General features: G+C 39.1%; 1 protein-coding gene across 9 annotated transcripts in view; it reads right to left on the reverse strand.

The window, feature by feature from the left end:
* Positions 1-27,986, reverse strand: part of CADPS2 (calcium dependent secretion activator 2) — a 284,388-nt gene that overhangs the window by 211,460 nt on the left and 44,942 nt on the right. For all 9 annotated transcript variants that reach the window (XM_077179002.1, XM_077179003.1, XM_077178999.1 and 6 more), the window contains exon 2: positions 16,671-16,784. In XM_077179002.1, the coding sequence (XP_077035117.1) occupies positions 16,671-16,784 (114 nt within the window). The remainder of the gene's footprint in view (positions 1-16,670; positions 16,785-27,986) is intronic.

Consider the following 27,986-nt stretch of genomic DNA (forward strand, 5'->3'; position numbering starts at 1 on the left):
TTTCCTCAAGAACATACTGAAATGCTCCCAGCACAAGGCACAGGGCCAGCTAAAGAGGCAGGATGAGCTTCAGAATGCTGCCATGGAAATTCTACTCTCTAAGTCCTATTTTTACATGACCCAAAAGATATTCCTTAGAAGTCCTATATGAAAAATCAGTGCAAGAAGCCCTAAAAAGATCTGATGGTATTTTACAACCAGCTACATGAAATCTCCAGTCAAAGCCACCTAAAAATAATTTTTCCTTAACTTTCCCCTCCGTACATCAGAAATTAAGAAGCAAGTTTCTCCCACTCTCAAACATAAATCAGCAGACAGCATGATTTCTTCTACCTCTGAAGCTAATTTTTCTGTATTTCTTCTCTTTAAGACTGTGCATTCATCATGGCCACAAGCCATATATGATTAGAACTATTTTAACATAATTAACACTTTTTTAATTTTAGGGTGTTTGAGGTAGATGTTTTGGCAGGCAAGGCTGTTTGCTTTTTACATGTTTTCTTTGAGGCTGGACACATCCTTTCCTTCTCTACACTTGGTTATCCTGTTTGTCAGTGGGTGTAATACAGTCCACAGTGCCCTCACCAAAGTTTCTCTCCCAGAAGTGTGGCTCAGGATGCTGCTGGCAGACAGAGGAGCCCTGGGAAGCAGCACTGGGTGCCTTGCCCATGGCTGCAGTCTCAGACCAGCTGAGGAGCTCACAGCCCAGCCAGCATCACCCATATGGTCAGCACTCCTGCCCATCAGGCCCCACGCAGGTGAATAGCACAGCCATCCAGCATGGCATGGAGATGCAGAAACAGGACAAGTGGAGCTCCCAGAGAAGAAAACCAGAACAAGGAACAAGATTTATTGTTGCTCTGGCCATGGCTGTAGCAGTCAGGCAGTGTGCTGCAGAAGAACAGCCATGGAATGAAACAATTTGGCAATATGAACAAACTCAGCTGAAACTTATTTCTGAGGCCTCCTGACAGACTGCTCCATCTGCCCCCCTGAAAGATAATTTTTTAATGTGGCTTAAGCATCCCCAGTACCCAAATGCTGTAACAATAATTTTCCTCTGCTGTAACCAATTAGTTTTCCTGCCTTTAGCTTTCAGCTTTCCTAATAAGCTGTCAATTAGTTATGCAAATTTGAAAAACAAACATTCAGCTCTGCTTATGGCAACCTCTTGCTCGTTGCCATCCAAGTTCACTGGGTCTGTATTGCAGATGATGAATTTGATTATCAAGCCCAGCCCCCACAGAAAGCAAGGCAGCACCAGCAGTTTATTTTTTAACTACACACTTATATGCTAGAACTGTAAATAATAGTGTGCACTTTTGGGTGCTTTTAGAAAGATATTAGCTATTGGAGAGCATCCAAAGGACAGCAGTGAAGATGGTGAAGGGCCTTGAGGGGAAACCCTTGAGAAACAACTGAGGTCACTTGGTCTGTTCAGCCTGAAGAAGAGGAAAATGAGGGGAAACCTCACTGCAGTTTTAACTTCTTCATGAGGGGAAGAGGAGGGGCAGGCACTGATCTCTTCCCTGTAGTTACCAGTGACAGAACCCAAGGGAATGGCCTGAAGCTCTGTCAGGGAGGTTTAGGTTGGATGTTAGAAAAAGGTTCTTCACCCAGAGGGTGTTTGGGCACTGAACAGGCTCCCCAGGGCAGTGGTCACAGCACCAGCCTGACAGAGCTCAAGAAGCGTTTGGGCAATGCTCTCAGCACATGGTGTGACCCCTGGGGATGGTGCTGGGCAGGGCAGGAGCTGGACTGGGTGATCCTTGTGGGTCCTGTCCAACTCAGGATATTTTATGCACATAGAATTCCCACCAAGTTTTGGTCCATTATTCACCCTTCATCTGAACGGATAATCACTGGGAAAATCTGTTTAAATCCTGCTTTTTAAAACACTGTGTCTCCTTATTTTTCAGGAACTCCAAACTTCAATGTAAGGCAGAAAGCTGATTCTTGGGCTTGGACCGGACATGTTGAAACCTGGCACAGATGTAACAAATTGAGGGGGATTTCTAATTTAAACAGACCTGTCAATCCAAATGTGAGCACCAGAACCGTAGCATTTCTACAAAATGTAGCCTGATATGCTGCTCTAGTCCAGATTAAATAAATTTCTGAAGGCTGTAATGTGATGAGTCCCTTGCTGAAGCTCTATTAATTAGCTAAATGTGTGCTGAATTTTAAATGTAAACAGCCTTCTTTGTAGTTGTTTTTCAGGACTGCATTTTATTTCACTGAAGGGTCATGCTTAGGACATCTGTCTGACCCATGATCATGCTGACAGGTACCAGCTGGATCTCATCACACAGCAACATGTGAATTACAAGCACCAAGAACATTTTACAGAAATCACCTTCAGAAGTATAATTTTGTGACTTTTTCTGACTTCCATTTTAAGCTTCTGTATATTCCAGACCCACTGCACCTACCTTCACCACAAAGCTTTCTCAGTTAATGAACAAAGTAAAGAGAGACCCCGCCCAAAAATCCAACACACCTCTGCACACACACGCTCTCACCCCTTACCATAGTTATTTAAGTTAGCTATTTTGTACTCATTCTAAATCTCTGAACTGCAGCAGGCTTATGTCTCCAGTTGATTTCAACCAGAACAGCAACTGTTTCATGATCACAGATTTGCAAAATTTAGAAATGTGTTTTAAAGGCAAACAAATAAATGTTTTCAAGAATCAACGAAGACTGAGCTAAATGCTTCCATTAGTTCAAATAGTCTAATAAATATTATTCAGTATTTGCACTGGTATCCAGCAAAAGAATTCTGGACACTGAACTCTTGGGCATTTCCTCAAACAAAGCAATGGACCTGAACATGCAGCTGGTGCAGGAGACCTTTCTGCTATCCTTCTCTACTCCAAGAACAAGGAGATAAAAATGTAGCAGGGCTGCTTTAGCAGGAGTATCAAGGGTCTTTTGGTGCTGAAGGTAACAAACTCCAACTCAGAGACTGTCATTACACTAGCTGTAACAATACTTTGACAGGGAAAAATAGACCTCCTTTTCAAATCACCAACTCCTGGTCAAAGTCAGTTTAGTGGAAAGGGAACAGTCTTTAACAAAAGCTGCTAACATGTTCACACTGCTGTTTTACCATAACCTTTTCTGACAGTTCAACAGCAAGAACTTAACATTCATTAACATCTCTTCTAACTTAGGCTAACAAGCAAATTAAGACCATTGCCAAAAATTAAATTTGCAGACTATAGTAAGGAACATTTTCTACACTGTTAATCTCAGAGTATTTTTCAGTACTTTTCAGAGCTTTCAGTAAAAAAGGCTTTTCCCCCTCTCTAAACAAACAGTAATAAAAAGGACATCTTATTACCGTTCACACTGCACACAGCTTTCAGTCCATGCCTGCTCGTGCTCTGCAGACTCCCCTGCCACCAGTATTCACTATTATTTTTTCAAAGAATCAGGTCTGGGTTCAGACACACACAGGGCTTACCTACTTCTAAAAAAAAGTCTCATAGTCTCATTCCTTCACTAGTTCAGTTATTTTAGTCCCTGTACCACATGCTATTTACCTACAAATTTTTCAGTCCTTCAGGATAACTTATTCAACTTTGTTATGATTAAACATGAACATTTTGGAAGGAGCATTTGCCTTCTGTGTCACTTTAGGAAAAGACAGACACACCTTTCCTTTCAGTAGACAAAATCAGGTTTAAAGAGATAATTACTGTGAAGTGTACAGCCCCTGCAAGTCTTCATACTTGAGTCAGGAGAAATTACTATGCATATTCAGATCAAGAGCCATAAAACAATGCTAAGCCTGAAGACATCCATAGTGATCAATGTGATTCTCTGATTCTGCAGTGATGCACTGTGGCAGGACATTCCTCCCCCCTTCCCTTCTCTACCAACACATTCAGCAGTTGTATATGGATGAGATAACCTGACAGGGGGTTATCTCTGGAACCCCCAGGTGAGAATAAATAGGTTGGTCTGGAGAGCAGATGTAGACAGAAAGGAAATTTAAATATCATTGAGTGAAAGTCACTGCTTTACCATATAAAAGCTAGACAAATTATCAGAGACAGAACCTTCCTACACACTCCCTGGAAATGTGCAGGGCTTTTCCCAAAAAGTTTGGATGCATGTCCCTGGATACTTTTCTGGAAACTGAGAGGAAGGATCATCTGTACCTCCTATCAGCAAGTGGATGGTAAAATACATAGAATCCTAATCTGTACAGCTTTGCTAGCTGTAATACAAGTACCTCAATTGTGCTGTATTGTTTATCTACTAGCAGTGTGTGCTTATCCTGGGTAGTAAGTCATCTGCTAAAGTCTTATGTCTGTTAAATTTGTGTATCAAATAAATAATTCATTTTGTAATAGATCTAATTCAACATTATTAAGAACTTGCAACAAGAGCGGGTTTTGGGGTGCTGGCTGCCTCAGTAAAGTTATTGTCTAGTACCAGAGGCCTGTGCAAAGACAAAAACTTGTTTAAAACTCCCTTTTCCATTCATAGCATACACACAGTTATTCTCAGAGTCAATGGTAGAACAGAAATCTGCATTTCACAAGCTAAATTATCTTCCCCTCCAACTGCTTGGAAATTTCTCAGTGACTCCTGTTCAAGAAGGCCTTATCTTTGTTCCACAGACAGTCTTAAAATAGTTATAGCATCTCTCACATGTAAATTTTTCTTTTCTTGATGCCATTTTTGGTGATAGAAGACTGACCTCTGCATCATCAAACTGTCTTATAATGCTGGCAGACAATTCAGTCCCCATGGGCCTACAGAATGCAGTCAGATGCAACCTGCACACCTGCTGGGTCATGATGATCAGGCTGCACATTGGAGGGATGCAGCCCACCTGCAGTTCTCAGACCCATCTCTGTAAAACTGCCAAGGAAACAAAAGCTACATACTCACTCTGGGCTCATTCTCAAATGTAGAAGAGCTTCCTTGCTCAGTATCGGAAACAAGGCATATTTCCAGGAGAATTCTTTTCAAGTAGATCATGGGGTGACATCTCAACTTTTGTTTCAGAGGTTTCCAAAAAAAGGACTTTAGCATCCGTACATATCTGGGCCCATGGCCGCTACCATGTCCTGTGTGTTTAAAGATCAGTCCTCAAACAGTGAGAAACTTGTTACTCCCTTGTTATGGTCTTTTATTTCTCTTGGTTTGTTGCTCATCTTCTCTTCAGGGCCTGTGATTGGTGTGGACTTGGGCCTACCCTTCCTTTCAATCTTAGCTTTGAAGTTCAACACCAGTGCTGGACACAATGAGCTGTAAGTACATTTTAGAGTAGCATAATGGCAGCATCAGGAGAACCCAAGTAGGGAAGAAGGACATTTTACCTCTTCCTTTCTGATCAGTTCACCATCAGCAGAAATTGACTTTCTGAAGCAGTACTCACTGCTAGTTGGATTAGAAAAGTGGTAAATCTCTTTCATGTAGAAGGATGAAAGCCTTAGCTTACTTCCCAGTGAGCCTTGATGGTTGTGCTCAGTAGTCCAAGGGGGAAAAAGAGCTAAAAGCATCACAGTGAGCTGCACTGCCATGGTGAGGCTGTGGATTCCCAGCACACTATGAGACACACTCCTTCTTCTTCCCCTCTGAGCCCCTTGCCAGAATTAAGGCACAGAAGACTCATCAGCTCAAAGCATGCAGTGAAACAGAGGAAGATAAATGGAACACATCACTTCCTTTTGTTCCCTTGTTTCATTTTCTCAATTGTATTTGCAGCGTATCTGAAGCACAGTCAGAAGGCTGAAAGCTGGAATCAGGCAACAGAGATCATTTACAATTAATCAGTGATTACTGCTGTAAGTCTCAGGTCAGAATTGGTGTTTCAAAACAACTTTTTTCTCCAGTTACATAACTTATATCAGTTACTGGAGTCCCAAGGACCAGCTTACTTGTCTTTCCACAATTGAACATCTGTAAAATTTTTAGGACAGTATGCCACTGTCAGAAGAAATGTCTGAATTTTAAGATTACTTCTCTATTGTCCCCTCCAAATACAAGCATAGAAAAAATGTCAGACAGCAACTAAAACCACTTTTACTTACATTTCCTTACTACATTGGAGGAAATGATTGTGGAGGGAGATAAGACAACAGGGCTTCTAAAACGTCACCCATATGCCTTCCCAAAAACAAACTTCTGAGAAATGAGAAAAGGTAGCATTTTAACAACTGATGCAAGGCTCATTTTTCAGACACAGAAGTGCCTGCAAGGAATACAAATACAGTAACCACAAGCTCTTCCTGCTGTTGAAAGACAAAAGTGGAGACCTGGTTAATTGCCTTATGCAGTTACCAGTGATGGAAATGTGCACAGGCAGATCTCCCTGAGCCCTGATGACTAGAATTGAAGAAGACACTCCTGGAAATCCTTGCACGAGCCTCTCCTGCCCTGGTATTTTTTCATCAGGAATCTCCTTTGATTTGGCACTGTCTGCCAAAGGATTCTGAGTATCTTGAATTTTGATCTGACACAGTATCGCTGCTCAAATGTTACTAAGTTTGGGAAACTTGCTCATTGCCTTTTTTTAAAATCAAGTTTTTTAAATGATTTGGCTGTTTTGTTTTGGGCTTTTTTTTCGTAGCTTCCTGATAAGTTTTATTGAGCTAAAAATGATCAAAAGCCAAGGAAAAAAGGTAACTTGCTTTCCATTATGAAAGATTAAACTTTAAAATTACAAAATTACTTATCTGAAGAAAGAAATTAAGGATATTTTCTAATTGGCAGATTTATCTCAAATAAAAGACTTCTGCACTACTGCCCTGAAGGAAGGTATAAGATATGACAAGAGAGTAAAGCCAAAGAGGCTTCAGTGGGCATTTCAGTACTACTGATTACAATGCATGTGTCACAGCTCATTACAACACTGCAAAAAACAGTACAGAACTAGACACTTAGATCTGCTTTGTTTCCTTTTGCTTCCAGGTAATTTAACTACTTGTAAAGGAAACACTCTTGAAAGCATTAAAAACTGAATTGCATTCAGAGACAACCAGTAAAACAGTGAAGGGGTAGTATTTGGATACTGATTCTTGTAATTTGTCCACAGATTTCTACCACAGCATTCCAGATTGTCTGGACATAAACAAACCAAGGAGAATAAATAAACCAAAAGAAAAAGAAATAAACAAGCTGTAATTTAATAAATAAACTGACAAAGGTGTACTCCTTTTATTGCTCATGTTCAAAGAAAGATTACAGAAGACTTGCAAGTGAATAGACTCAAAAAAGGGAGATGAGTGTTTGTGACTAATTTTATGCTGATCAGGAATAAAGATTTGAGAAAAGTTTGGATTTCCTTTAAATTCAAAGTGCATCTCTGATTAATATACTTCTTACTCTTAGACTTGGAAGGCTCTGCTGCAGGAGTACCCACATCCAAGGAACAGAAAAACATATTATTCATGAAGCATATTTATCACAGAAAATTACAGAGAAACAAACACATGGAAACAAAGGATGCCTGCTGCTCTCAAAGGAAAACCTTCCTAGTTTCCGAAAAGTACGCTAAGAACAGAAAACTTAAATAAAACAAAAATATCAAGGCTCATCCCCAGGAGATTATTCATTTTCTCATTCTGGGTTGCCAACCAGCATGCTGACATTCAAGCTGAGGGGAAATGCTGAAAGTAAAGTGATGCTCCTAAGTTCCAAGCACCCATTTGCAACTTTCTGGCTGGGCAGTGCTGCACCAGTAGCATGGTGAGCATCTTAACAGTTACTCTGGCATCAGGTGTTAAGATATCAGGAAGCACAAAGATGTCCAGAGAAATCAAGTCATATGCACATCTAGGACCATATGGATCTAAGTACAGATGCAGAACTGCATCTTTTGACTATTTCATAAGGAAAAAAAAAAAAAAACAAACAACCAAACAACCAGCAGCATGGTCTTTAATAATCGTGCCAGTCACTGGCAATTGTGCAAGCAGGCAGGCTGTGTGGGACTCTGAATGCTGGAGCACATCTCTGTGACCACACACTGGCAAGCAGACAGACAGAAGCCAGCTCTGACAAGCTAACTGAGGTACAGACAGGGTAGCTCAGGGACCAGCTGCCCTAAACACGTGCTCAAAACACCTGCAGACATATTCTTCTTCCTTTAAATTATTCTTAAAATTCTAATCCCTTCTGATCACTCACTTCTGCAAGGACCATCACTACCTTGCTGAGAGGAACTGCAGAGTAAAATATAAAGCAGTACAAAGTATCAGAACCACACCAGGATTTGGGGCTGTGTTTGCCACCATGAGAAAGAAGAAAGTGAAAGGTCCAAAGAGGGACCATAATAAATGCCTGATATGAAATTATATACTACAGATTAAGAATATGCAATTTGCTCAGTATTTTTGTTTGGCTAAGGAGGTATAAGACAGACACATTTATATAAAATGATAATTCAGTAAAAGAAGGGATTGCACACTTCAAATTTAAAACAAAGCAAGCTAAGCAATGACCCTAAATGAAAGCAATGACTTTAAGTTAATAGGAAAATCTGAATGAGGAAATTAGGAGAAATGGTTTAATGGCAAGGCCGAGTGGAAAGAAAGTTTCCTTAATGAGGTAGTTACTGTTCACTAGCAATGCTTGAAGAAGACATTCAGTAACTGGAACAGACTCAGTAATCTGTTTCTCCTAGTATGCTCTGTTTAAGATAATGTTGTTTCTTGTTGAGAATCTTGGGTGCATAGAAACTTTATGCCTGCATTTAACTTTGAAGAAACCTTTTGCTTGCTCAGTGAGGATAGCTTTTTTAAGGCAACATGAAATAGAAAAAGCATCTCTAAAACTTAAGCAAAGAAAAGCTTGAGAAGAATCTTGTTTTCCAATATAGCTTTTCAGAAATACCCCATGGTGGGAAATGTAAATCAAGCAATACTTGAAAAAAAATCATTCAGAAAATATTTACATAATCACTGTCTGTGTTCTGCCTTTACATTTCTCAGGATATAAGAATTTGTTGTTGCTTTTGAAATTAGTATCAGAACAGATCTGAAATGGAGTTGAGAGAGATCAGTGAGAATTTAAAGCCTCACTTCTCATTTACTGATCTCTGGATTTCAGCCATACATTTGCTGACTTTTTTTAGCCCTTACTTCCATGCCTTCTCTAGCTTGGTTTACATAGAGATTAAGAATTCACCATTAACAGCACTTTTTCAAGATATTACTTTTATGTTTAAAAGATTTTGAGAAGTCGCACAGCTCTAAGGATTTGATGGGAAAAGCTTTCTAACACAAAGTAAAATAGTAACAGAGAGGTTCAATTAAAACATGCAAACAAAAGTTATTTATCCCACCTTCTAGAAATCCAAGAGCAAGCAAAACAATATACAGAGTAAATACCAGTCCTAAAAATTCAGTCTGATGGTGCAGGAAAACAAGAGGTTTCCTCCTTTACTGCTTCTTTGTTGAATGGGTTGGGTTTTGGGTGTTTGGTTGGTTGATTTGTTTGGTTTGGTTTGGGTTTTTTTTGTGGAGGTTTTGGGGATTTTTTTTGTGTGTGTTTAAGATTGAGAAATCAATTAGATAGGAGTTTTTTGCAATTCAGTGAAATGATTGGTTAGATGAATATAGCAATTTTGTGCAGTGGATTGCTAATCAAAACTTGAAGCCTAAAGAAATGACATGAGAAAAATTCTAGAACCTAAAGAGTTATGAGACAGAGAGACCCTGATTGGAATAACTTTGGCTTAAATGGAGTCCATAAGTATCTTATAAGAATTTTCAATTGTATTGAGATACTTCAAGTGTACTGTTAAGGTGAAATTACACACCTCTCTCTGGTCACAGAGACAGAAATTCATTCATGGCTGAATTTCTGTTTAACTGCTAAAGGGAGGAAAAAAGTGTCCTGTTATTCCACAATGATTTGGAGATTCCCTGAGATATTGTTGGATGGAATTGTGACACACAGATGTCACGATATAAAGGCACAAAAGAAAATTCATTGGCATTAACATAACTCCAATGAAATATTTTGTGATATTATTTCCACATCCAGAGGACTTTAAGGGCTCTGTGCTGAGACCTGGAAAAGGTAGCAGGAAGGATAACTTAAAAATATCAGGAGTTGTCACCCTTTCATAGATGAAATGAAAGAAAAATTGTTCCACATAATAATTTTCAAATTTAAAAAAACCCCACAGAATAAAATGTTAGTATCTCCTGCAAGATTTTGGCATATGGGATGTTGAACTGTCACAATTTTTCCCCGTATCAGGCTAGCTGAAAAAATCCCCACTGCCTTTAGTTGCCCAGAAGACAGCATGAACAAAAACATGTATAGCGTATGTCTCAGTGCAACTCGCTGTTAATTGCAAAACCAAGGTTCAGATAAGTTTTATTTTCCTCTGAGACTGAGTAAAACAGAACTGAGATTAGGGAAAAAAACAATTAAGCAAAGCAGAACCAAATTCACTGTTGTGTAACAGTGAGGGCCATTGCTGGTTTTCTAATTGGTTTGTTCAGATTAATAGACATTCAGAATTTATCAATTAACAAGTAGCTAACATCACATAATGCTTACTACAGTGGACATACCTCACTACCCAACACTAATTACCCCTGCAGTGTAGTGTCAGATGCACAAGGCATCCTTCTTTGCCTGGGACAACAACAATCACCAAAGAATAAAAATGGATACATTACTGGAAAAATTTTTAATCTACATCCATTCCTTTCTGTCTTCCTTTCAGCACATTCAAATCAAAGGACTGGTATAACTAATGCACTAAACTCTATCCATCAACCACCTACCTAATTTAAAAGTTTGAAATACAGGTCTTTTACAACCATGCTAATATGGAAACCTTATTGCATCCTCAAAGGAATAGTGATCATCCACAAATACCAGTGTGCAGAGAGACTGGACAAGCACAGTTTCAGTGGTAGCTGTATGTTTCTGTGCAGGTGTACAGCCTCTCTGACACCATACAGGTGAGAGTGAAAAGGGAAGTTCCAGTCTGGAAACACAAAGAATAGTTACAGGTAGCTATGTGTAAAGCAAGGGACTTTGTGGATTTCAGCACCGATACACTTTCCATGCAGCAGCAACACAACAGCACTCTCAAGAGAAAGCTGCACATCACAAACCCTGCAGTTCCACTCTATCAGGTCTCTCCTTAGTGTGAAGGGGTCCAGATCATGCAAAGCACGTTTTAAATTTTTGCATCTTATCTCCTCCTCACTTCTTTCAGGAAAATAATTAGACTGCTAACAGTGAGACAATCTCCATTACATGCCAAATTGTGGTTGGTGATCCAAAACACTGAAGGCATTAGAGCTTCTTTAACAAAGCAGATGACCTAAATAAACCTGTGTTATGCATCTTTCCCAGGGGTGCCCTAAAATTTCTAAGAAGCTTTTCAAAGAACTGGCCTACACCAGTTCTAACAGCTAAAATAACAGAACCCATAGAATATTACACTGACCATGTTTTCAAGCAACTGGAAGGAAACTGTGGAAGTGCTAATAGATTGCAACTACAAATGTATCTGGTGTTGAAAGGCATCCTCACAAGGCAAACTACAAGATTATCCTGATGTTAATATAAAAAACCATCCTTTTGAAACAGCTTCTCCAAATGAGACTGTACCAACCATAAATCCCATGCTGGTGTAGTAGGCTGATTTTTGAAGAGAACCTGAACAGAGCAAAAAGCCCACATCCTTAAATACATGTATGTGCCAGTTATGACTTTTTAAAAAATGAAAGCAGACAGCAGTGAATTTACGCTCTGAAACTGTTATCTTCTACACTTACCAGCTTAATGTATTGAAATAAAGGGTTAATCTACTGATTCCATTCTTTTATCTCAGTAATACAAAAACTGAATGTTCAAACATTTAATTATTATTTATTTTGTGTGTACTATGTTTTGATTCTAATGAATGCTTTCTGTTTCCTTTAGGTGTCATCCTCATGTCTGAAACATTCATCAGGATCAACTATGCCTTTTGTTGCCTTGAATAAAAATGGTGTGCCTAAAATTGCTGATAGTAAAAATAAAATTGTAAAAGCAACCAAAGCACCATTTAGTCCAGAAAGCTAGTTCCTTTTTTGCATTTCATCAGTGAGATCCTTCTGCCCATGCAAAAAATTTTCAGACCAAGTTTTCCATAACCACAGGTAGAAATAGCATCGTTTCACTCCTTTCTCTACAGAAACACCTCAACTTTTTTTACAGAGTAATAAATCATTTAAGGTCTCCATATAAAAAGGCTCTCATGAACACAATTCAAGCTTTTCTAAGGATACATGCAAGGATTTGCATTAGCAGTTCAGGATTTGGTATGAAAGGAGCTTGGTAATTGTAGGACACTTGGCTCACTTCCTGCAGAAGATGAAAGATGCCACTTATGCACACTGGTATGAAGGAAGGGAAAGGCTTTCTTTCACCATTTAGAAAGCTGTTAAGGGTAGATTTGGGTTGGATGTAAGAAGAAATTTTTATGATAAGGGTGGTTAAACACAAGGACAGATTGTCCAGAGAATTTTTAGATGCCCCATTGCTGGAAGCCCTCAAAGTCAGGTTGGATGATCTAGTGAAAGATGTCCCTGCCTGTGGCAGGCAGATTGGAATATATGATCTTTATAGAGTCCCTTCCCACTCAAATCATTCTATGATTCTATGATATGGGTCCTCTTCTTTTTCTTATTTTTTTATTTAATTTGTTTTCTACTTTCAGTTCATTATTGGTGGCCTGGCAGTGCCAAACTAACACCTAGGTTTGTGTACACAAATCCCCTCAATTTAAACAGAAAGTATGTTAAATAGGATCTTTGTATCACAGGCAAACTGGTACAGTCGAACAAAGTCTGATTTTAAATTCCCAAACACCCCACAGTACTAAGTGTTACAGATCCTGCATTTAACATTCAGATTTAAGCAGCATGAAGTAATCATGGCTTAGAACCACATATTTAAAATGGAACAGCAAAATAGGAAAAACACCAGTATGGAGTACTTCTTGCAGCTCCACATTGCTTTAAGCAGAGTTAAAAACCTGAGAACTTGCAATCATTACAATATTGAAAAAGTATTTCAAATATTCATTACAGTTCTTTGCACCCATTTTACTGATATCTAAGACTGCATGCATTCAAGAATAAAGGATTAGCACTGTGAGTTTAGCCCAAGGTAGATGCATACCTATTAGAGGTAAGTATATCAAAGGTGGTGAATAAATCTCTCAGGGCTCTGCCCAACAGCATTTTCCAACCTCAGTGCAAGAGCACGCAAGAATTGATGAATGAAAGATTACCTATTATTTCACAAACAAGTTTTTAAATACAGGGTTGAATTAAGCAAAAAAAGGATTTCATTTCATAAGTCACTTTCTCACTTAATTTTATACTAAGCAGTGTGTTCAATATAATTACTCATAAAAAATTGCCATATGATTGAATTTTTCTCTTTATCTGAAAAGCAGCACTAGCATCTGATGTTCTACTGATTAGAATCTGGCTCAATGTCTGTCTTTAATGGAATTTTCCACACACAGAAAAATAAAATCTTATGTTAATTCTGAGAGAAGGATTTCAGAAAGAGTAAACATTTCCATACCTTCTCTAAACTGAGACCGAAGAGAAAAACAAGATAATCATACTTTCATGTATACAAAAAAGAAAGATGCTAAATTTCAGTGAGACTTTCAGAAAATGTGGTGGGATCCTAGAAGGAGATTACACAGATCATGAAAATAACCTTTTCTGGAGAGTTAAAGAAGAATTTATGTAACTTTTCCTATGAATATGAATTTTTTTCTACTACATTTTTATGATAAATGAAAACTGATGCCAGATTATTCATATATAATCTTAAAAACAACAGCAGCATTGGAAAAGACATAGTGGAGGAAATAAGGCAAAAAACTTGACTGGTGTAAAGTTCCCAAGTGGTTCTGACACAGGAGCAGGACTTAGAGCCTAGTGAAATTAATGCTGAAATTCATATTTATTTATTTAGCAAACAAATTTCTCTTTATGAAAATATTCATAAAAAAAGTAAATCAAAGACTTAGCAATAATAAGTTCCTAAATCCTTGGAGCTTTTTGTTAAGATTCTTAAGAGGACACAGTCTGAACAAACTCATTAATTACAGATTACAGTGAAAACACCTGCAACTACTGATACAGAATTTGTGTCACATCCCCAAAGCAGACCTTCTCTTTCACATTCAAAGTTAAAGTAGAAAATCAACTACAGTAATGAATAAACTCTGCATTTGCAAACAATATTATAACAACTCTCAAACCATGCCTACTGCATAGGATTAAAGGCAAGTTAATAATTTTCAGAATAAAATAATTACTGGGCAGACCACATATTTCTTTCCTGCCTTATCAGGTAAAATTAAACTGCAGGTGAGCAACTAAAGTATAAGGAAATTAACACAGAAGTTTGTAAGATGCTGTATGACAGAAACAAGGAAGATGCCCATAATTCAAAGTACTAACAAACATCACCACATGGAAGATGTGATGGACCATATGTGGTAGACATAGAGAGGAGAAAGCACCAAAGCCCAGCATCAACAGAGCACACGAAGAAGTAACAGAAACTAATATTTTCAACCAATGGGTAGCAAAGATAAGGAAAAAAGCACAAGAGACACATACAAGTAAAGATGAGAATATGTGATCAGATCCATAAAATTTGATTAAAATGCATTAAAGAGGAGCAGTAACTTGAACTAAATCTCCAGCTGGATTCCACCACTGCATTGGCCATTAAATCTACTGGTAACTATCTACTACAAACCTGAAAAGAAATTAAAAATCACTAGCAAATGCTGACTCCAACTGCACAGCTGGAAAGGGTTGTGCAAGTCTGAAAGGAAGTCTGTGGAAAGAATGCAAAATGGAATTGGGAGGCTGGGATAAAGAAAAAAAAAAAAGACTGAAATTACAGCTGGTATGTTAGATGATGGTATACTAACATAGGATGAAGCCTTTGTTATCATTATATCCTTGACAGTAATGCTTTGGAATTCTCTGTTTGAAACTGGACACCCAAAACATTTAATTCAAAATGGTGAATGTCTGAAAATAGCTGGAAAATTTGAGCCTTTCATTTTACAAGGCTATCTTAGATTATTATGCACAGCCTTTCACTGCAAGAGCAGATATGCTAAAAAACAGTTCTCAACATGTCTAAAAAATTTCATTAAAAAAGCATGAAGTAAATCTTAACAGAACAGTTACTGTTTAGACATTTATTTTCAAATTTTTATTCACGACCACATCCTTTCCTAAGAGCAGACTACTTCCTCTAACACATCAAGCTTTTTACACAATGTGCTAAAGAATGAACCTTTAAGTCCTTTTCACTTCTACCCTCTGTTCAGTGACTTGAGACATTCCCCTACTCTGAAACCTATTGCTGGGCCGCTAAGTAGCTCAGCCTTGCCCTGCACCATCTTCCAAACTGTCCTTCCTCCCAGCCTTAACTTCCTCATTGCCTATACAGAAAAATGGATTACTTACTAACCACTTCTGTCATTTGGTCACACATCTAAAATAGTACCTTGAGAATGTTCATATTCTAGTTTCACCTGCAGACCTATCCCCATCTTTTCACAAGTGTTTTTGTGGGAAATCCTTAATTTTAAATGCCACAGCACTAATCAGGCTATAATATGGGAAACCCACACTGAGTTTTATGGTTTCTATACAAATTTCTATTTCTACACACTGAGTCCATGACTTCAGCACAAAAGGAAAATCATTTGCCCATCCCTCTCTCTTTTCTTGTGCAATATAATTTATTGTAGCTAAAACCAAGCTAGGACATAAATCACATCTTTTTCTACTTGAGAAAAAAGTTATTCACCAGCAAAGAATAGCTGACAGGAAAAATGAACAAATAATATACAAAAAATACAGCTAAATATTGAAAAAAAAAAAAGTGGTAGGCTGAAATATGAGGGAATATTTCTCAAAGGGCATAGAAGTTTACCATCCAGCCTTTTTGATTCATTGAGCAGGTCAGAATTTAGATGATGCAAAATGAAAACACAGTAACATTTACTAAGAGTAACTTTAATTCACTAGCCCTATGCTGCTAATTGACAGGGAACTGTCCTCTGGTTTGGAACTGGACCTGTCCTTAGGCAATCAAAACTTCACCTACAGATCTGCACTGGGGCTGCAGGCACTGAGCATGCCTGGGAGGTCACAGCAGATTGTGAGAGCTGGCCTGTCTGCATGGAAACCTTCTGCTCTTTTGGAAGGCAACAGGCAGGCCTTCACCAAAACCTTCTGCATGGCAACTAAAAATCTGAAGACATATTTCTCAGGATGGTAACTTACAAAGTGCTGATTAAAAGAGCTACCTTGGACATATGGAGATAAAGATAGCAGTGCCTAGTGGTATCAAGTGCTGCCAGGAAGATTTTTAGCACCAGGGGTTTTTCATTTTATCTTCTCTTACAAATTTTTTTCCCCTTCTTAAAAAAGGGTAGATATTTTCCAGTTCAGTTTCTGTCTTGTGCTCAGGCAGTAGATTTCAACTTCTAAAACAGCAAAGCTGGTTTAGGAGGAAATAGTTTCTAGAAGGTTTGGAAGTTCACAGCCTTTGAAACTTAAAATTACTTTTCTTGTACCTGCATAAAAAGGCATATTGTGAACATAACAGAGAGCACAAAGCACACAGCTCACCTCATAGTAGCTCCTCACAGCATTGCAAAAAGCTTCATCTGCTACGATTTGTGTCTCCCCGTTCAAAAAGGCCTGGAAACGCTCCTTCAGTACCTGCAGCTGCTGCTTGTTGAGCTGTGCAAGAGAAAAACAAGGAGAGGGGAGAGAACAGAATAAATGCAGTTAGTCTCCATGTAAAAATACACAGCACTGCACACACTTGGAACCTGTGAACAGGAAAAGAAGACAGGGGCTCCCTGGCCACCTGGCTCCCTGAGAGTGGAGCTCTTTGGAGTCCCAGCTGGACAAGCCACGCTGTGGCACCCAGCCCTGCACACAGGCAGCATGCAAGGAAACTTCTGCTCTTCCCTGGTGTCCCTGGGATGCCAGAGGTAGATCTGCATGGATACTTCTGTGCAGTATTTCATATGCACATGCTGAATATAATGGTTGATCTTCTCCATGGCAGCAGCAGCAGCTAATAAAACAGCTCTTAGCTTGTCTTTAACTACATCATTTTCTTTTCAACCTTCAAATAACCGAACATAAACAACTGTGATGCCTCCATTTCTTGGAGTAAACCAAGCACTACCATTGGAGTGCTTCAACAAGCATGTGCACTGTGAAGAAAATGGAGTTCAAGCCTCTGATGCTACAACACTCTGAATGACATGAAACAACTGGATCTTAGGGAACAGCAGACAATGGCTCCCAGACTGACACCCAGTAACACTTGGTGGACTTCATATCAAAACTGAGTACATTTTGAAAACAAACACCTAAAAGAGCACATTATACAATTAAACCTTGCAATGAACTCATTTTTATCAAAGTTTAATTTTAAGGGAAAAAGCAAAGTTTGGAAGCTCTCCAGGGATCCAGAAACAGGTTTTTTGCCAAGGTTTCTATCAGCTCTTGAATTATTTAGTAGGATATTTCTCCTTATCAAATCTGTGAGACTTTTGAATATCTCATCATGCTCTTGAACTTTAACACTAAAAAATTTTCAAACACAACTGACAGAAAGGTTTTTCATCCCTCCTGTATTTTGCTTAAGTAAAACAAACAAACAAACCAACCAACAAACAAATGTACAGCCAGAAAATGTAAATATTTTTCCAGAGGGAAGAAAGTGATATTTTTTAATGACTAACCTGCAGCAAATAAGACTGCCCCCAATGGCATAATAATTTCTTATTGAAGATTTTTGGCATCTACAGTAAATATGGTGGCCTTAGACTTTCAGGTCTCTTATGTCAACACATAAGTCATCTAAGCTACAACACTGTTATCAAATTAGCAAAATCTCTGCTGTCCTGATAATGGGTCTACTGTAGACAACTTCTATTTTCTTTCTAATATCACAGGAAGATTTTCATTCCACATAAAGTTTGCTAAGTTTGCAAACTCATGTGGTTCTTTGAAAAATCTTACAATTTTCTGCAAAACTCTCCAAATTGATTACAAACCTGAAAACTGATTTATTTTGACAGGAAATAACAGCATAGAAGCCATCTATATACTGGCTATCAGAAATCCTCTAAAAAAACCCAAGAAATGTGGGCAGTAGTGATGCAAAGCCAAAAACCTATGCCTCGAAAAAAAATTAATAAATACAGGATAATTCTGTTCCTCATTTAACAGAACAATTAACAATACAGAACAAGCCCCAGGAGACCCCTATGGAAAAAAAGGCTTCCTGTAGAGGCAAGCAAACTTCAACAGAGGTTGCTGTGACTTGGACAAATTTCCTGGATGAACTCCTGAGAGCAGCAGCCTAACACTGACACCCCATCCTGTACCACTGCTAATTAAAAATCAATGGGAGAATTACCCATATTGTGTCTGCACATCCACCCAAAACAGCACCTATCCACCTGCCTGCCAAAAATCCACTCCTTGCACAAAATCTTCACAACATTTAATAGCTGTTTCTAACAGAAATCAAACTTCATTCCACTGATTTGATTCCTCCTTTTCTTCTCTTATTTTCTAAATATTTTGGACAAGTTGAGATACCAGAAATGCAAATATTTATGGATGTTTTGAGGGTTTTTTTTCCAGCATACACATGTTCTTTTTGGGGACTCAGAAATGAGACGAGCACCCACATGGACAGTGCCCCTCTGCTGAGTGAGCAGCTCCTTCATCCCCTGGAATATTCACAGCTCTGCCACGAGAGCATGCAGGCTTCCTGCCAAGGCAATTATGAAAACATGTTTTCATGCTTGCAGACTTCATTCTTTAGGTGATTTGCTTCTCTATTACCCCCACACCAAACAAAAACCTTATGAATAAGGCAATGAAATATAAATTTAATTTTGACTTTCTCATTTCTAACCATCGTAGTTCAGCAAACTGAAATGCTTTTAAAATATTTAATATATGGCTTCCATATTCACTACTTTAGGTAGTAAGAATTTCTAAGGTTTGAGTGGCATTTTAGGATTACTGTATATTTCTTAAATTAATTTTATTTCTGTGCAAAATCTGGATGTACAGAATAAAGTTCTCTTGCAAAACTAAGAAATAATAGTATTTCCAATGGAAAAGATGAAAAGCTACAACTTGTACTAAGGATGATCTGAAGTCTATTTAACATGTCCCAAGTACTGTCATATATAGAAAGGCAGTTAGCTGTCAAGATAAAGAATAATTTATAGTAGTCTACTACAGCATACAGCTCCTCTGGGTTTTTTTACTTGTCAGAATATTGAGTGTACAGTGAATTCTCTCTCATCTCTTTTTTTATGTTGGTCATTTTTAATGAATTCATTAACACTCTTCAATCTGAAGCACTTAAAATGAAACAAAGCTAACAGTAAAAGTAATAGCTTGGAAATGTGGAGAGAAGAAGAAAGACTAATTGTCTTGGAATGCTGTAGTAGCAAAAGCAAAGAAACAGGTGTTTGTACAGGACCTTAGCTCTTGGATACTGCCAAGCAGCTCAACCTGTCAAAGCCTAAGCCACCTTTGAAGTTGGTCAACATGGAATGAGCTCCCATAATGGAGCTCAAATCCTTCACAGCAGCACTTCCTTTCAATGGCACAAGCCTCTCCTCTGCTCTGTGCAAGATCCAAACACATCAGACCTTGGCTTTCAGTCAGGTTTCATCTTCACTGCCAGTGCCTCTGTTTCCACATTTTAATTTTAGTAGGAAGCACCACAAACAGGAAATATAAAATTAAAGAAATGCATTACTATATATACCTCCAAAGGTAAACTAAACTGGGAATACCACCAGAAGTTCACAGCAAAGCCTCAGTGATTCTGCTGCTTTCCATTAACCTGCTTCAGTTTTGTATTGCTTCTTTGGATTTCGCATTCTCAGTGCTATAGAATCTGTTGTCATAACTCTGTGTGATACTTCATAAGCAACTACTGCTGCTTCATGGGAGGATGTATACTGTAACTAAATTCCAGTAACTCAGAATATCAGATCTGATTGCATTCTGCAAAATGACTGAAGATAAGTAAAGACAAATTTAAGGGAAAACAAGATTAACTGCCCTCAGATTTGTTTTTCTTTATTGCAGTCATACAACAGATAAAAAGTTTTCTTCCCTTCCATACCTGTGTCTTTCAAAAAAGGTAACTTTTTTTTCGCTTTACATTTGCTAGCCTTAGTAAGCTGTCAAACAATTAAAATATTTAAGAGTGAACTTCTCAAAGAGCTATTTAATTAAAGTAAGAATAACTTTTTCAAGTGGCAGTAGCAATTTAACCAGAGTAATATACAAGCATAAAAGAGCCTCAAGGATTTAACCACTAAAAAACTTTCTCACCTTGCACTTAACATTTCAAAGAAGTCATATATCCAGATATATTTCTCTTTAAGCATTAATTTAAAGGTTTGCTTTTTCCCTTCTAAAGTGAAAGCTGGGTATGAAAACTTAGAGACACTTCTAGTTTAGCTCCACTTATACCTTTAAACAAATTCAATAAATTGTTTTTACACAGAATTTAAAATCCTATTTTTATAAGAAGTCACATTTCAAATAGATGTTGAAGTTTAGGGAGTTATTCCAATGTCACAAGTTTTACTTCCTTAAATAATAAACACCAACGAAGGAAAAATGAAGCATTTGTAAGAATAATACGATTTTCATATACTCTTTTTGATATTTCGCATCGTATACATACGATAATCGTAAAAAACTATTTTTAAGAGTAATACTGCTTATTTCTTTTTGAAAGACAAAAGGAAAAAAAAAACCTGTAGCTTCACTGCGCTTGATGTTTCACTAAGAGCATCTTCATCTGCCTAAGTACACAGGTGGATAACAGTGCGTGGGCCCCAGCCAGGCTGGCACTGCCGCTGTCCCCGCGGAGCAGTGGGCTGGGCGCAGTGACACTCGGAGCCGTGGTGGTGACTCTCGAAGCCATTGCAGGAACACTCAGAGCCATGGTGTTGACATTCGGAGCCATGGCAGTGACACTCAGAGCCATCGCAGTGACACTCAGAGCCATGGCAGTTACACTTGGAGCCATCGTGGTGAGTCTCGGAGCCATGGCGGTGACACTCAGAGCCATCGTGGTGACACTCTGAGCCATGGCAGGGACACTCGGAGCCGTGGCGGTGACACTCAGAGCCATCGTGGTGACACTCTGAGCCATCATGGTGACACTCAGAGCCATGGCGGGGACACTCAGAGCCACGGCGGGGACACTCAGAGCCACTTGGAGCCATGGCGGGGACACTCGGGAGCCATGGTGGGGACTCTCGGAGCCACAGCGGGGACACTCGGAGCCATGGCAGTGACACTCGGAGCCATGGCAGTGACACTCGGAGCCATGGTGGTAACACTCGGAGCCATGGCGGGGACACTCGGGAGCCATGGCAGGGACACTCAGAGCCATGGTGGTAACACTCGGAGCCACTTGGAGCCATGGCGGGGACACTCGGGAGCCATGGTGGGGACTCTCGGAGCCACAGCGGGGACACTCGGAGCCATGGCGGGGACACTCGGGAGCCATGGCAGTGACACTCGGAGCCATGGTGGTAACACTCGGAGCCATGGTGGTAACACTCGGAGCCATGGCAGGGACACTCTGAGCCATCTCCACCTTGTGGCCGGCGCGGGACACTGTGGGCTGCGGCTCCGCCCGCTCCTGGACAGCATCTCCAGAGCATCCCCAACCCTGACCTCAACACCAGCAACAGCACTGCTTGTTCTGTGCTCCCTGCCACACTGTAGAATAAAATATTTCTTACACAGACAGCAAAAACACAGGGGCAGGGAGGAGCCAGCCACAGAGCCACCTGCTGAACCCTCAATGCTGCAATGTGTATTGTCTGTAGCACCAAACCTAAGTCCCCTAACGCTTCCAAGAAATAAGAAACATTTTCATTTCAAAATTATGCCATTTTGTATAATGTCTTTGATTGCAGCAGTCGTTTTTGAAAAACTTTAGTCAAAGTTGTAATTTTTGAGAGCAGAGTGGAAAAAGAGCCTGGTGAGGGTTCCCTCAAACAGCTGTCCCTCTCTTCCAATTCAGTCAGGAGATAAATTTTCGTCTGGCAATTTAAGAGAACCGAAGGTACAAATAAATCTTTTTCCAGTCAACTTCTCACACATATCTCTGAACATAACTTTGTTTCTTGTCCTGACAATCTCTTTGTCAAGGGGAAAATCAAAAAAACCCAAAAAATAAGATATAAACCCAAAAAATAAGTCTTCTGTCAAGGACTAGCTCATCCCACTGCCACAGTAGCATGCTCAAGGATGCTGAGCTCAGTGACTCCCTCCCTGTGTCTCCTCTGCAGGGTCTCCCAATGCAGCTGGGAGGCAATACTGATGCTCAGCCCATCACAGAGCAGCTCTCCTCCCCACAAATCAACCTTAGCATTTGAATGGTAGGAGTGGTTCTAAGGACACCTGAAAAAACTCTCACTCTGCTGCTGAGTGAGACTCAAGAGCCACCCCAGGCTTCACCACTCTGCTGTAATTAGAGCTTCCCATCACCCTCTGTGGTGGTGGGGAGGGCTTTATCCACAGGACCAGACTGGAAAGCCACACACAGCTCCTCTGTGAGAGCCAAGAACAAGGCATGGAGCCTTAGGCTGAACCCATCATTATCCTCTTTTTCCAGAAAAACGTAACACTTGTGCCACATCATTGCCTCTTAGTGAGCTTCATCTCACATTGGTGATGAGAATAAGCCTGCAAAGCAAATGGCCTGTTATAAACAGTGATTCTTGCTCTGTTTTCTCTCTCTCACCCATCTTGCTTCCTCTTCCAGTATCTGTCTACAAAAGGATAATATTTGTATTTCACAGCAGAGATAGAGAGTATTCATTTATAATGGATTATTTTCTTCTGAGGAAGAAGACTAAATAAACAGTATTACAAAATATCAGTACTAAGGCAGAGGTGATAGCTTAGTGGTTACGGTGCTGAATTATGCAGGTCCTAATTATGTGCAATAATGGTCCTATACAGCATGTGGGTGGCACACAATATATGCTGTCCCCTACTCCTCATTGCATAAACCTTATCCTTTTTTTTGATTTTCTAAAAAAAGGATAAATATTTTGCTGTCACTTAGCAACCTCGGCTGTTCTTTGATTTTCTTAAAGTTGAAGTCATTCCAAGTAAAACAGTGTCTGTAAGGATTCTGTTTGCTGTCACTGCATGCACACTACACTGAGTACATAATCCTAGAGTAACAATTCAGTGCCTTGTAGCATCAAATATTAGCTTAGCAAAATCAGCCAATTCATCTACCCAACACATTTATCATTCTTTATAATCTAACAAGCACAACACCGCATTTACCTTTCACTGGCTTGTTTACAAACCAGAACATTACCATTACTATAATGGTCAGTCAATTCCACTTACAGGGTGTTTTGGTTATAAATATTTTATGCATCATTAAGTCTGAAATTTTAAATACTTTCATTATCCAGAGGAGCATATTCAAGATTCTTTGGCAGAACTGTAAAATATCTCACAAGGACCAGAGGTTTTGGGGGTTGGTTTTCTTTGGCGAGTAGAGGTGATGGCACAAAAATCCCAGGCACTGAGCAAAGCAAAGCCTGATTTACGTGAAGGCATTCAAGTGTATCTCACTGACCACCAAAATATACAACTGGAGACAGATTCCAGCAAGGTCAGATTGGCACCTGAGAGGAAGAGAAAAATAGGTATTTTGATAATGAAGAGGAACAAGTATTTTTTGGGGGAAAAGAAGAAATAAAAATCAGACTTTCCTAGTTTTTTGGCAGAAGAGTAAAAATATATAAATAAATGCAGGATAATTTAACTGCTTAGAACACACTCATAGCAATGATAGGTTTCTTTCTTGTTGAAAAAAAAAGTCAAACTTTTATAGACTATGCCATGCTAGAAAAGAAAGAATCTGCTATGTGTTTTTCCTAAAGGCAGTAAATAACACACCCCAATAAAAGCTATCTCCACTGAGATGAGGTTGTCAGTACAGTTGCAATCATTTTCTTTGTACCTACTCCTACTACCTGAGATTTGCTGTAGAATTTAGCTGACAATCATCAGCTAGATTTATAATACTCTATTTGTTTCCTCTGTGCTGTGCTTCACTGATCTCCTCTGGAGCGGCTGCCAAAACTCTACAGCTAGGGCAGCTATGTTCTGCTGTCCCTTGTCACACCTCCTTGAGGCCATGTCCCATGCAGGGTACACAGGGGCACTGCAGCCTTACTTCCTTGAGGTTGCCCAAGTTACAAGGAGAACAGTCATGCCTGAGAGCTATGCAAACAAAGCTTCCAGCCAAGGAAACCGGTGATGACTCATGCAGTGACCACAAAAACCATGCCCAGTAGGAATACACAGTGATGTGTGGCCACAGTGGGAACCTCAGCTACCAGTGCCTTTCATAGAAGTCAGGCCTGGAAGAGACCTTCAGGATCACTCAGTCCCAACCCCTGCACTGTGGGAAGCAAACCTTCCACTAGACCCCTGGGTGGGTAGATGGGACCGGTTTTCTGATCGATTAACAAACAGAAGAAATTAAAGAAACAGAGGTAAAGTCTGGCCTGTAAGGTCATTAACAGCTAAGTAATCACACCATATGGACATATATACTTTACACATGTCAATACACAACCCAATTTAACCATGGTATGGTAAAACTAGGATGCTCAAGGACTCTTAATATTAGAGAATACATGAAAAAAGTAAATACTGTGCTAAGCCAAGTGACCCTCAGTTTTGTCAGGCAAGGACTACCCTGCTTGTGAAAGAGGACTTCAACTCTGAAGGAGCTATCCAGGTATCATCTCATCTTGTACACTTCTGTTTGTAATATACTCTTCTACCTTGGAAACCTGCAGTGGGAAAAAAATATACTTTGAAATCCTTTCCCAGCCTCACAAGAGGAGCCTTCAAACATTCTCATCTCCTACTTTTCTAGGAGCCTCAGGAATATATTTATAACAAACAAAATCTAGAGACTAGCTGAACAATAAATACAAACATCTGCATAGCCATCACAATAAACATCCTCCATGAGAGATACATCCAAGTCCCTGAATATATTTATTTCTCAGCATGCAATATGGCTTAGAACCAGCACAGCAGATAACTTCATGAAGACTACAGGGATGAAACTAAGCAACTGCACACGGCAACCAATCTGCACTTAAAAGTTCCTTCAACACAAAGAGAGAACTTGCCATGAAAGTGCTCCTCCCTTTCTGACTTGTGGGCCCCATCTCCCAGAACTCTCTCTTGAAACTACTTTTCATTAACCTAGAGGATTGCAGTACTCATGAACCCATGAAAGTTCAGTTTTGCTTTGCATTATAAGAATCTACCAGAGAAACGTCCAATAAATAAGTACAAGTTTTATCATGTCCCCTGCCAATACGGTGTACACCTTCCACAAATTACCTATTCTCTAACCTAAGTAACTCTGAAACTTTTTGCTTTTGCCATTTTAATGGTAAAAAGATTTTAATATCTCACATACCAAAAACTCCCTTTTGTTTTACCACCTCCACCAGTCATAAAGACCAATCTAATAGAAGGACTTTATTTTTCCCCACAAATCTTATTCTTCTTAAAACTAAGAGCCATGACTGCTACAGGATTATTCAACACTGGCAGTCAATCTAATACACTCAAATGGAAATTCTTAATACACCACTAGGCTTGCTCATCAGGATATGTAGGAGATTCTCCACCATTCGAAGACTAAAGTATAAAGGAACATCTCCCTGAATCAAATATTCTACCTGAGAGAAAGGATTTGAAAAAAAGAACAAAAGGATTTATTTACATGCACACAATTAGGAAGCCATACTGAATCATCAAAGTCCTTCTGGTCAGTTTGCAGAAAGTTCTCAAGGCTTAATTTACATGGCTGAATGTGGTGGTGTTCACAGGGGTCCCAGGAAGAGGGAAGAGATGAGAATGTTGACTCCATGTTTCAGAAGGCTGGTTTATTATTTTATGATATATATTATATTAAAACTATACTAAAAGAATAGAAGAAAGGATTTCACCAGAAGGCTTGAAAGCAAAGGGAAGAATGGAATGATAATAAAATCTTGTGACTGACCGAGACAGTCTGAGACAGCTGGGCTGTGATTGGCCATTAATTAGAAACAACCAACATGGACCAATCACAGATGCACCTGTTGCATTCCACAGCAGCAGATAATTATTGTTTACACATTTTGTTTCTGAGGCCTCTCAGCTTCTCAGGAGAAAAAATCCTAAGGAAAAGATTTTTCATAAAACATGTCTGTGACAGCTGAAACTACTGGGGAGAGCAATATAGATCTTGAAACTTGATTGCAGCTTTAAGCAGTACTCCACTTAATTTTGAATTCTCAAGCTAAGATTAGTTTCAAATTATCAAGCTGAAAAACCCGAAACTTTCCAAAAGGGATGCAGAGGCAACATTCAATCCTTTAGCATTACAATCAAATGTTTTCTCAGATGTCTGGGTGCACTAGACATCCTTTCCATATCAAAATACATAGACATACTATCCAAATTACATAGTTAGTCATACCGAACCATGTATCTGAAACACAAGATGGAGCATTCCACAGACCATTTCATTTTGATTGTATATACATATACCATCCATGACTACATTGTCCTCTTCCATCAAAGTGTTATTTTAGTCTATAAAAAGTTTAAAGCAGCACTCAAACATCTGTAAATATTTTTTCCACAGCAGATTTAATAATGGGTAAATTCATTAATTCTTACAAAATCACTCAGCTTTCTGGAAAAATGAGCTCATCTCAGAACAGTATGCTATAACATTTAAGTGTAGAAGGAAAACACAGTACATAAATCTAAATGTACAGTTTTCACACTCAAAATAAATCTGTCAGACTTCACACAAGAGACTGGTACAATAATGCTATCCAAAGCTCTATCTTGCCAGGCAATCTTTATGAATTTAAGTGCCTCAATAAGACACCTTATTAAAATTCCCCTGAAAGGAGAAATGCACAAACACCCTCCCACCCTGAGTATCACAAAAACCTTATGTTTCAGAGATTGCAAGCAACGGGATCCTCAATGGTTAAATAGGAACTTATAACAGTGGCTAACAGATTTTATTGTCAGGCTTTTCTGATAGTGATTCAGAACCTTCTCCTTTTTTGATGCCTTTTAACCCTATTTCAAGCGCTGTCTTTTGTTATGATAAGTGATTTCTTCTGCATGGTATGTATTCATATCATCCAAACATTTTAGAATTTATTTCTGTTTATCAGAACATTTTTCCCATCTCATCCTTGTTCCTCTGGGGTTTTCTCAGAGGGAGGAAGCAGTTTCATACTTTAAAAAGAAACCACTTGCTGCCTTTTTTCTTTCATAATCAAGATTCTGGATTAATTTTCCTTTTCTACTTAATTAAATAGTTCCCTCTTCTTAACCATTTGAAATGAACCCACAGTATTTGCTATCACACCACCTACTAATTATAACCTACAAATTTCATTCCTAGTGTTATTTTTGTCTTCCCTTCTGAAAATGCTCCTTGCTTCTCACCAAGTCTTTCTGCAACCTGATATGCACAATTCAGGCCACCACAATTTTCATAACTGATAAGCTTTAATTTGGTCTGCAGCACAGTTGTGCTTGCACAAGAGAGAACTTGAATAATGGACAATATCAGTATTTTAACATTTCTGAGTAAAATAACCATGTTTATCCCCTCTGCTGTATAATGGGCTGGCTGAGGTAGAAATCAGCCCCATCACTGCAGAATTGTGGTGAAGGGCAGCAGACAGGTTGAGCCTCTTACCTTCAGAGTTGCTTTTCTCTGGCCCCTGTGGTGGCTACAAGACATGCAGCAGCACCTCATCTCCCACCTCCCTGGTCCTCATC

Source organism: Agelaius phoeniceus, chromosome 5, assembly GCF_051311805.1.
Source record: "Agelaius phoeniceus isolate bAgePho1 chromosome 5, bAgePho1.hap1, whole genome shotgun sequence".
Classification (NCBI taxonomy): Eukaryota; Metazoa; Chordata; class Aves; order Passeriformes; family Icteridae; genus Agelaius; species Agelaius phoeniceus.